Source organism: Trachemys scripta, chromosome 17 (genome assembly GCF_013100865.1).
Source record: "Trachemys scripta elegans isolate TJP31775 chromosome 17, CAS_Tse_1.0, whole genome shotgun sequence".
NCBI lineage: Eukaryota > Metazoa > Chordata > Testudines > Emydidae > Trachemys > Trachemys scripta.
Genome location: NC_048314.1, coordinates 13,789,431 through 13,800,519, shown reverse-complemented (window position 1 = coordinate 13,800,519; position 11,089 = coordinate 13,789,431). Strand labels below are relative to the sequence as shown.

Here is an 11,089-nt window from a genome sequence, read left to right as displayed (position 1 = left end):
TAATCCGCGGAGACCGGAAGTGGTGGTGGAAAATGGCGGGTGGTGCTAAGCGGCCGCGGGGCCTGCAGGTGGGTCATGGCGGTGGGGGGAGGGGTGTGCCTCAGCCCGGGTCCGCTCTCCGGGGGCCCCTCAGCCCTGCCCGCTGCGCGCTCTCCCCCGTCCTCTGCAGCCCCACGTGCTGGGCTGTCTCCCCGGGCGGGGGCTTCCTGGGGGCTTGGGCCGGAGTGACACGGGGGTGGGATCTGAATCGGGCCCAGGCTGGCCGTTCCCGGCTGAAGGCCGGACAGGGGCTATGCTGGGGTTACGGTGCCTGCGGCTCTGGGCGCAGACACGTGTCAGAACCACCCTCCCAACTGGGGGTGTGTCTACACTGCAGTGTCAACCTCCGGCTCAGCAGCCCATCCCCTGCCTTGCTGCTGTGCGCACACAAATCTGTCTGACTCGGGTCAGCAAGCTCCCAGGTCTGAAGCCCTGCTAGGGAGCTGAGTCCAGGTCCCAGTGAGACCTGGTCCAAGCCCTGTCATTTGGTAGTGTGGATGCATCTCAAGCAACTGACCCGAGTCAGAAGGTCTGTATAGTGCAGTATGGATGCCTTAGCATGGTTATCAGACCTGGGTCCAGCAATTGTAAACCCAGATTTACAATGCAGTTAGGGTGCTCAAAGCGAGGGCTTGGAAACCCCAGAAGCACAGGTCCCACATGCCTGGGTTTACAGTGCAATGTAGACGTGCCCTAGAAGGGCCAGAAATGAAAGTGTTGACCCATCTATACTGTTTTGTTTGTTGGGGAGGGAGGAAGGGGGTGTAAGTGTAGTTATTCTGTACAAACCCTTGGATTCGATGCAATACACCATTTTGAAACGGGTATGTTTACTTGCCCTGTTTTGCACTAGTACAGTATACCTACCTTAAGTTTTACGCTGATGTAGCTACATCGTGAAAATGGGTGCAAATTTCACTAGTATAAAGGAGCCCTTGAATGCTAGAGTCCACAACTTAACTGGAGTAAAGGCCACAATCCTGCTTCTCACGTATCAGGGGGTAGGGATCTCTGATTCTAGAGGCACCGTCGCTTCCTTAAGCCATCTCTCCCAATGCCTTGCTTGTTGACAGAGCTCTACCTCTGGATGAATTTTTATTGTACTGATAACTTTTGTGATCCTTGTTAGCCAGTTGATAGCAGTAAACTATTTACATTCCTCTTTTTTAGGAGAAAGAGAAAAAGGTTGACTGGCGTAAATGGAAACAAGAAAGTAAGGAGACACTTTTTCTACATATTATGTGTATAATTTCCAGTGCTTTTAGAAATAAACCTTCAAACATCCATCAAATAGCTTGACTAGCTGGAGGACAGGCTCTTAATGAAATCTAGAGCCCTTTTACTTGTGGGTCGTTGATTCAAAGCCAAACTAGGCTGACTCACGATCAAGAAGTTGCCATCCGAGGACTGGTGTGTTAGCATATGTGAAGTGGTAAGCATGCCCAATTTCTACTGGATGTGTCTTCATGTTACAAAAAACTAGCCCTGATTAGCATTTTTGTTCGTCTCAAGAAAGAAGAGACAGTTCTTTCTGCCTTACTATTGATAATGTGGCAATCAGGTGTACAACCTGGATATCATATTTGATTCCTGTTTTCTTCCCCTGTCTCTCTTTGTCCCCATGCTGTCACCAGATCCTGTCTAGCTGCCCTAACCATAGTAGGTTTTTGAATGTATTTGAATTCTGGTGATAAACCATTACATTATTGTGTCTCTTCTTATTTAAACCAGATGGTTATTCTCCATTTCAGAAAAAGAAGAGAAGAAAAAATGGAAGGAAATAAAGCTATTGAGAAAACTGGAAAAGAAAAGAATGCAGGAGGTGATGGAAAAACAAAAAGAAGAAGAAAAGGCAAAGGAAGACAAAGGTAACAGCCTTGAGTTGATGGGAAGGGCTGTGTGTGAGGGCCAGAAGAATCTAATGTGTGAGGGGCAGATTTTAGTTGCTTGAGATGCATCTCACCTGTATAGGCAGAAAAGGATATCTTATCACTTAACTTTCATAGAACTGGTATAATCACATACTAGTTCAAATACATAGGTAGACACTAATTCAGTACAGTCAGTGGTGTATGTGAGACCACTCAATAGACAACCTGCTGTCTTAAGATATCTCCTAAGCGTCCTCACGTGTACAGAGTGCAATTGTGCTCCACCTCTAAGAAGTGGCCACTAAAGAGAGCAGCAAAAGTCTGTTGCTAAACGTAGGTTTCATTGTACTCGGTTGCAATATCCCATAATCCCTCCTTATTGTAGCCTCCTTCCATTCTTGTGCCAAAAATAAGAAGATAAATGTGTATTGGACAATACAAAATGATGAAGCATTTAATACTCATGTAGGAAGAATGCAGCAGTCTGTTTTTTTTTAAACTAGCTAACCTGTTGCACAATCCTCTCTAAAATTCCTGTGTGTCCATTGATCAATTCTCTAGAGTCTAATCAATACTTCAGACTTGTTGCCCTCTCCTGCTCACTTTAAAGCCAGTGGCAAAAGTCAGATTGACTTCTGTGGGAAGAGGAGTGGGGCCCTTACTCTGTAAAAGGCACTATATCGGAGTGCTTTGGAATCTTATCATTTGTAGTGTGGAAGCCTTAGTACGAATTGGGGCCCCTTTGTACCAGGTGCCGTGAAAACACAGGACAGTCCTTGCCCCGAAGAGCTTACAATTAAAATGAAAGAACCAAAAGCTAATGCTGTCCCCACAAATGAGTGGAACTGCCAAGCTCTGGCTCTTCTGTTAGATCCCACTCTTGTTTTCTAGGACGTCATTACACAGTTAGCGTAGCTCTGCCAGGCTCCATCTTGAACAATGCACAGTCTCCAGAATTGCGGACATACCTTGCTGGGCAAATTGCCAGGGCCTGTGCCATCTTCTGTGTGGATGAGATTGTGGTGTTTGATGACCAAGGAGAAGATTCAAGGTGAGGGTGACACATTGTCTTCCCTGAATAACATGTCCCTCAATGTTTCCAGTTTCTGTGTATCTTGTCTCAAATGAAGGCCAGCAGGAAACAGAGCTGCAGCTTCTCCCTGTCAAATACTTTGTCTGATGAGATCTCCCTAATTACTTTTTTCCGTGTGTGTGGGGGGGGGGGGGGGCGGCAACCAGGGGCAGCTGTGGCTATTCCCCAAACAGCAGGATTAATGACTGAAATAAAATAATAGGTTGGATGGTTCTAGAAGGTTGTTAATAACCATTTTGCACTGAGCCCACAGAAGTAGCGACCAAAAGCCATCACCTGGTGACTATTCAGTGGCCTGTGAGATGAATTGGTGATGTGTCCGGTTGCTAGCGGACAGCTGTCCAGATTTCATTTGCTTAAACAATTGGCATCGTTGTTTAGTGTCAGCAAAAAAGCCAAAGGACTAGATGAACAGTTCCGGTCTATGGGAAGGTGGCTCTGGAGACTGACACCTTGGCATCTTTCAGAAGTACTAAATCCATTCAAATTTTGGTTCTATGTGACTACTAGACCATACAGAGTAAGTGACAAGGCATAAGTAGCTCAGCGCCCGGTTTATAGTTAAAATCTGTGATAAAGGTAAAAATGTACAACGTTGAAGCAAATTTGGACGCTCTATGTAAACCGAGAAATAGCTTGGTTCCATAGGACACTTAAGTCCCATAAGAGCAAGTAGGTTTCACGTAAATGCTGAAGTGCGTGGATCTCACCAGCGTGCAACGAACACACACTAGATTTATAGGAATCTAAAGAAGAGCTCTGCAAACTTGAAAGCTTGTCTCTCACCAACAGAAATTGGTCCAATAAAAGATATATTGCCTCACTCTCTTTGTCTCTCTAATATCCTGGGACTGACACAGCTACAGCAAAACTGCATACTGGTTTACAGGAAGAAATTTTGTAGTGCTGAGAAAAGGTGCTGGCTTGACAGCCCTGGAAACTAACAATCTCTGTTTATCCCTCACACAGACTAGGTAGCAGAATGTCATGCTTTTCCACAGTCCCTCCTCCCTAACTCGGAGGGTCCAGCTGTAATCATGCTCCATGGACCATCCAGTCATTGGTCTAGAATATTAACAAGGATGTCAGTTCTGGTGGCTGTGTGACCAACGACCATCCAGTCGGAACTGGTCTGATATCATTTACTACTTTCACAGACCATCTAGCATCTGATAGCTGCTTTATAATGTAAGATCTTTTCTGACCTGGGTCAGACTTGAATTGCCAACAAGGGTGAGGGACTCTATATCCTGAACCACTTTTTTAAACTCCTGTTTCTAGTTGTATACGTTTTAATTAAATAGGAATGGGATGCGGCCTCATGTAGATCTACTCACTCTAGGGGCTGTGTAAATGTCTTGGAAGATCACAGACTGCATCCGTTTTCTTTCAGGACTGTGGAAGGGCAGTTTGATGGGATTGGAAAGAAAGGACAGGCCTGCGTGCAGCTGGCTCGGATTCTACAATATTTGGAGTGTCCTCAGTAAGACCAATGTGATAGCTTTGCACACCATGCAGATTGTCTTAGTTTAATGCTGTAGCTCATTAACTTGGCATTATGTAACACCTCTGTCAAAGATTGCAGGAGCGGGTGTTGGGTAGTGGAGGGCCAACATCATTTATATATGTATTTTTCTCCTGTATTGTGCTATCTGGAGATAGATTCTGTTCTGATTCACTTGTTATGCTCGCATCTTGAGTCCACGCACCCCATTAGCATACTGAATGAGATCTGCATAGGGGAAAAGGGCTACTGTCCATTACCAGTGTTGGGAGGCAACCATCAGAGCTCATGCGAGCCAGAGGAGCAGTAACTTCTGTTTAGAATTCAGACCCAAACCCCCAAGAAATAAAAGATCTGAAAGATCCTGCAACTGAAAGAGCTGCAGGAGTGTGTAGGGTGAAAATGATCAGTATTAATCCCCCATTTACATTCTGTAGGAGTCTTAGCCTTCCGGGGTATGTGCTACCACAGGGCTGATTCCCTGATTAAAGCTGGAAATCTGAAATTAAAATGAAGCCTGAAAGAAGCTTGTTCCAATTTTGACACTTGAATCTCTCTGAACAGATACCTGAGAAAATCATTTTTCCCGAAACATCAGGATCTGCAGTTTGCAGGTAAGGATGTGATTACATCCCCTTGACACCTCGTTCCCATCCCTAAGGCACAGGCCTTCCCTTCTCCCCTCCCCCCGGGTGAAGTAAATAGACATGGGGCTCCCACCACTCTACATACCTACTCACTTACCTGGGCAGCCCGCTCACCATTCCAGTTTGTGTGGTCCTGGCCTTAGTGTCCTTATGGTCTGTAAGGAGTGGCAGTTGCTAAGGCTTTTCCTTGTCCGAGAGAGCACGCTTGTGTTCCTCCTCATAACTGGGATGCTTCTCTGCCTGTGCGCACATGTGGACCATTTCATGGGTTTTTCATCAGTGTGGGGAGGGAGTGATGAGCGTGGGGGCAGGGACTGGAGAAGCAGGATGAATCCCTTTATAATCTACCTCCAGGTGCAATCTGTCCTTCAATATATCTCTCCCACTCCCCCACGTTTCTCTACTGTTTCAGGGCTCCTGAACCCATTGGACAGCCCTCATCATGTGCGGATAGATGAGGAATCAGAATACCGGGAAGGAGTGGTGTTAGCCAGGCCCACCAAGCCAGGCAAAGGCTCCTTCGTTAACTGTGGGATGAGGAAGGTACGGCCTGTCTGCCCCTGAGATACCCAGAGTAAACTCCTTCCACTTATCAGTCACTCCTTTCAAGGTCAAGTACAATCAGACTAGGATGGCAGTAAGCTACCAGTGAGTTTCTTGAAGGGCCATATCCCACCATGGAATGAGACACTGTTTCTAGCAACACATGCTTCCTGAGACCCATTTTTATTTAATTCAGTCTCCTCTCTCTGATCAGGGTTTCTGTGTTAATGTTGATAGCACCCTCTGCTGGGGCCTGGTAGAGGTGTCAGTGCCTTTTAGGGTCCTGCAGTAGGGCAAAATCCTCCAATTACCATTTGCCTGAATTAACAAACGATTGTTCTGTTATCCAGCACATTGAACTGGAAATGCATCATCCACTGCAGCTGTTCTAAGCCAACCAAGTGTCTTGAAGGGCTGTACGTTTTATAGAGTCCATTCCCCACTATACAGAGTGTGGAGTCTGACTGCTCAGTGGTGGAACTTGTAGTCTTGGCTGAGAGTGTAGTTTGCGTTCCCAAAAGTGATGGTTTTTTTTTTTTTTTGCTTGTCAGCTGTAGCTTTCCTGTGGGTGGGTGTCCTTGCATCTAAAACCCTTTGTGTTGGTGGTCTATTGTTGTAGGAGGTACAGATAGACAGACAGCTAGAGTCTGGTCTTCGAGTCACTGTTCAACTGGACAAGCAGCAGAATCCAGGTAATCCATTGCTATCCTGCCTCTGGACAGGCTAGACGGGTAATACTACCAATGTGATCTGTAGTATAGCCTTAGTCCTGCAGAAGTTAGTCTTTGCACTGAACTTCCTCAGCCTTTGGGCAAGGTCATGTGGCAGACATGATGTCTTTAAACATGTTCAGGAATCCTCATACCCAGTTATAGTGAATAACTAGCCCCATGCCCCTCAGTTTGAGCGTTAGTTACTCATTTATTCTATCTTAATGTTTGTGCTGTTTAGAGCTCAACTATGTTTTGAGCTTCATCAATGTATAGACCGTGCTGAATAGACTAAACTCTTAGAGGCTTTTCTTAATAAATTTAAGGGGTAGAGCTTGTTTTTGCCCTAGGGAAGAGCGTTGGGAACATGGCACAGGGGGTTGCTGGTTGATTTCCAGCAGTGGCTGGAGAACTGCAGTTTGCTATGCTAACCCACTGGCTTTGTTTTCAGACAGTAAAATACAGAAAGGCACTGTAGTGTCCTCGAACCATCCACGGACTGTGTCTGGCCTGTACTGGGGTTACAATGTCCGCTTAGCCTCCTGCCTGAGTAAGTATTTACACTGCATTCGGTCACCTACCTGCTGGGGCCAGGGCAGCAGTAGCCAGATCCACTTTTACTGAGTTCTCTGTAGACATTTACATTCACTTCTACACAGATTCTAGTTGTACTGGCTGCAAACCTGCAGCACAAGCCAGATGCTTGTTTCTTTAACATCCTCTTCCTATTTCTTGGGTCACATGTGCTGCCATTGATGATTTAATAGTTTTTTCCATCTCTAGTTTCCTTGACCCTATATAGCTTCTGGTGGTGGAGGAAAGGTTGTATGGTAATGAGCCTGTATTCACCTGTTTACTCTCTGCCCCCTGGATATAGTAACTTCACTTATCATTGATACAGAAGATGGGGAATGATCCAATATCTGAACATTGATCATTTCCTTCCCAACAGGAAAATTCTAATAGCAATCATAGTAATGCAGGCGAGAGATAATGCTCTGCACCTACGCTGGCTATCTACCTGTTTCCACCCTTAAGCACCAACAGCTCAGGTGTCACAGCGTCCTAAGAGCCCTAGTAATTCTTCTGCTTTCCCTTGCTAATCAGTGGGACCTTCCTGGGCAGACCAGGTTCCAAAACTTACCAGATCCCTGTAGAACCCCTTCAGAAGCAAGAGATTTGAATACTAGAGGTACCATCCTACTGTATGTAACCACTAAGTGTGAGCTAGATCCAAACACCCCCTTAGCCCTTGAATGATTCCTGACAGACATGCCAGCCTGGGACTGGTTCAACATTTGGTGTAAGAGCCAGTATTTTTCAGGAAAGATATTAAAATTGAAAGAAGAATTATGGTGCCATTCTGCTGATGGAATTTGGAGGAATCTTGGTGAGAAAGATGAGTGATTTGTACACTAATAGTACAACTAGTGAATGCCACTAAAATGTAGGAGGCAGTAGAAGCAATTCTTAGTTTCTAACCTTTAGGTGTATAAAGTATGAAATGCTTAAAACTACTGTATTTAGAACCCTCTAAAGCAGGGGATGCCACCATCTACTTTCCTTTTATGCTTGTTTCTCAGGTGCTGTTTTTGCCGAATGCCCTTTTAAAGAAGGCTATGATCTCTCTATTGGGACCTCTGAGCGAGGGACCTGTGTGGACCAGGCAACTCTCCCCTCCTTCAGGTAACTGGACTTGTTCCTTGCTGTTCATCCCATCCCTTCGCTGGCAAACCAGCCCCAGATGCCTGTGATAGAACAACCAGTGCATTTGAGAGAACTGCAGTAGCCAGTGCTGCAGTGTGAATATTCTCCCTGACAAAGCTTCCCTCTGCAGCAGTAGGGTTCGTATCCTCAGATGCAATCATGCAACTCCCATTCACTTTGGGGGGATTTGCACCACCATGCTCTTTTCTGAGGCCTGATCTACACAACAGACGTATGTCTATATAACTGCATCGCTCAGGAATGGATTTTCCACATCCCTGAGCGATGTCATTATACCAACCAAACTCCTGGCGTAGATAGTGCTATGTTGATGGAACTACTGCCTCTTGCAGAGATGGATTAACTATGCCAACAGGAGAAGCTCTCTCATTGGGGTAGGTAGCATCTTTGCTAAGCGCTACAGCTGTGGTGCTGCAGGGCTGTATGTGTAGATAAGCCCTGATTTACCTGCTGATATTCTTTCTATACACGTGTTCCCCATATACCAGGCCAAAACTAAGCCCTGAGCATTTCCATGGGTTGGATCTTCTGATCAAATTTGTCAAAGCAGGAGTACCCAGTCATTAACGTAGCTCACTGGATGTTGTCACTGAGGGGTACAGTTCAGGATATTTTTGCAGCTGCTTGGCTGGCAGTTGGGGGCAGGGGCAGCTTTAGTTCCAAGGCCATCTGTTCCCTTTTTCTCTGGTTATATAGGCGAGTGGTGTTTTGTTCAGTATATTGGGAGAACTAGACATGGTATGTTCTGAACTTACTCTACAGCACATACAAAGAACCAGAACCATCACTTGTGCTGGCCTTCAGCAAATTGCAGACAGCTGTTAAAGGCTCTATTAACTAGCCTGCTCTGGGTGACCTTGGTCAAATCACTTCATCTCTGTGCCTCCATTTCCCCATCTGTAAAATGAGGATGATGATATCTGACCTTTTTTATAAAGTGCTTTGAGGTCTACTGATAAATGCTATATAAGAGCTAAGTAGTGTTGTTAAAGATTGCAGGGGTAACACTGTAGTTTCTTCTGACCTGGTACTGGTGGTAGGATCCAGTATTCTCCTGTCCTATAAACCTGGATGTGTGTGTCTGCTCTCTTCCAGCCATATCCTAATAGTATTTGGAGGTCTCCAAGGCCTGGAGGCTGGTGTGGATGGTGACCCAAACCTGGAGAGCACTGACCCAAGTGTCTTGTTTGACCTTTACCTGAATACATGTCCCAGCCAGGGCAGCCGCACCATCAGGACAGAGGTATGTCACAGGAATAATAGCATGATGTGTGGCAGCATCTTCCTCCTAAGGATCAATCCCCTACTAGTAGCTTCCTTCCATAGAGGAAAACATGTCTCAGCTAGCTGTGAACTAAGGGGTTTGGTAGTGCCCTCCTAGCTCCAATTATACAAGTGGTCTTTCTAAAATACATACTCTTTTTATAACAGAGCTTTAGGTGTAGCGTTTGAACTGGGAGATAAACTTAGTAGTAGTTGTGGTAGTGAGACATAGGAGTCTACTGTGATATGTGCTATACAAATCCCCAACAAAAAACGATTCCAAGCCCAAAGAGGTTATAAACTACCCTTTAGCAATGAAGTTCGTTGTAGAGTCTAAAGGTTTCACTAGTGAATCGGGCTGGGCTAGTGTATTTTTGCACCCATTTGCAGGCATATCTGCTATAGGTACAAGCACATGAATCCCACTACTACCCTTCTGCAAACAATCATTAAACTGGTTTGTATTAAATGATGTGGGCTGAAGTGCCACCTTTTTGAACAGTGGATCTGACCCTACTTTCTGTTGGTTCCAGGAAGCAGTACTGATATCTCTGTCTGCACTGAGACCCCGCATTGATGAGGCTGTGAGGAAAGCCCTTGGTAGCTGAAGGGGGAAAAAACACTGATCTATAGAACTGAACCTACCTTCTCTCTTGTTTTCATCTGCACCAGCACTTTTCCTTGTCCTCAGATGGCTCATTCCAAGTTATGCTAACCCTAAACGTAGGAAGAGCTGCTGGGGGTGATGGATAAATCCCCAGGGCAGCTTGCTACACTCCAGCCTCTTTGAGAGTGATCAAGAAAAGCACAGTACCCTTACCAAAATGGCTACAGCTTTTTAATAGACTCAAACCTGAGACTGAGATTAAGCACTGTGAGTCTACACTGGTTGGGGAGCATACTCCCTAGACCAAACTGTGTTTGTAAATGGAGCTGGCTGCTGCCTCACATCAGCATGGGAAGCCTGTCAGTGGATCACACAGCATCAAGAGAGGTTTTGAAAAAAATAAAACAGAACTCTCATATTTAGTGCACTGGAGTTTTTAAAAGTGGGGGCAGTGTCATTGGGGGTTGAGGCAAAGAATTAGGGACCTGATCTGCAAAGGCATTGAATGCCTGCTGAAAGCCACTAGGAGATGTTTTCTCAGCACCACTAAAGAGCATGGTTTAAGTGGCTAATGAGCATTTTGGGCCTTTCAAGAGTAATGTTAAGGTAGTGCTTCTGGACACTGGGGCAGCTTCAAGATATTATATGCAAGTTAACTGATACTTAACTTCTGTGGCTAGGAGGAGCCCTGTTTTCAAGTCACTCTGCCTGCTTGAAGAGCAGCTCTCTTGCTGCAAGGCTGAACAGTAACATGACCATTTAAACTGACATACAGCAATAGGTACCCACTAACAAAGGTGAGTGTAAATTTCTGGAGATCCAGCCACTGCAAAGAGTGCCTGGGACTTTCCTCCATCTAGTGGACTGAGTGTCACAACTAACCCTATGGTGTACTCCATCTAAACCTCATATTGATGTAAAGTTTTAGCACGGGTGAAAGATTAACTCTTTCTTACATGCAACAATGGTGCTGTTGGGCCAGCTACAGTAGGTATAAAACCCATTACACTGTAGTGTAAATGCTCCTTCATTTCTCTTTTGTAGAGGGAGTGTCTAGCTTCCTTATGTAAATACTATGGCCGCT

At 45.5% G+C, this 11,089-nt stretch overlaps 1 protein-coding gene across 2 annotated transcripts; it reads left to right on the top strand.

Moving 5' to 3' along the window:
- The first annotated feature begins 16 nt into the window (after nucleotides 1-16).
- SPOUT1 (SPOUT domain containing methyltransferase 1) lies at nucleotides 17-10,427 on the top strand. Of its 2 annotated transcripts, none has more exons than XM_034793833.1 (12): nucleotides 17-68; nucleotides 1,210-1,252; nucleotides 1,771-1,907; nucleotides 2,802-2,961; nucleotides 4,397-4,486; nucleotides 5,072-5,121; nucleotides 5,567-5,697; nucleotides 6,317-6,389; nucleotides 6,859-6,957; nucleotides 7,991-8,093; nucleotides 9,231-9,378; nucleotides 9,932-10,427. In XM_034793833.1, the coding sequence occupies exons 2-12, from the start codon at nucleotides 1,239-1,241 to the stop codon at nucleotides 10,004-10,006; spliced, it is 1,080 nt and encodes a 359-aa protein (XP_034649724.1). In that variant the 5' UTR covers nucleotides 17-68; nucleotides 1,210-1,238; the 3' UTR covers nucleotides 10,007-10,427. The 2 variants fall into 2 exon arrangements, with proteins under 2 accessions (XP_034649724.1, XP_034649723.1); XM_034793832.1 differs by having other exon boundaries at nucleotides 18-68; nucleotides 1,791-1,907.
- Nucleotides 10,428-11,089: the final 662 nt, after the last annotated feature.

Bases quoted from the DNA above. Each gene is read 5' to 3' on its own strand.
- SPOUT1 (XM_034793832.1), top strand. From the start codon at position 33: ATGGCGGGTGGTGCTAAGCGGCCGCGGGGCCTGCAG. The intron at 69-1,209 runs GTGGGTCATGGC...CCTCTTTTTTAG, and splicing joins AGCGGCCGCGGGGCCTGCAG to GAGAAAGAGAAAAAGGTTGA. The intron at 5,698-6,316 runs GTACGGCCTGTC...CTATTGTTGTAG, and splicing joins TTAACTGTGGGATGAGGAAG to GAGGTACAGATAGACAGACA.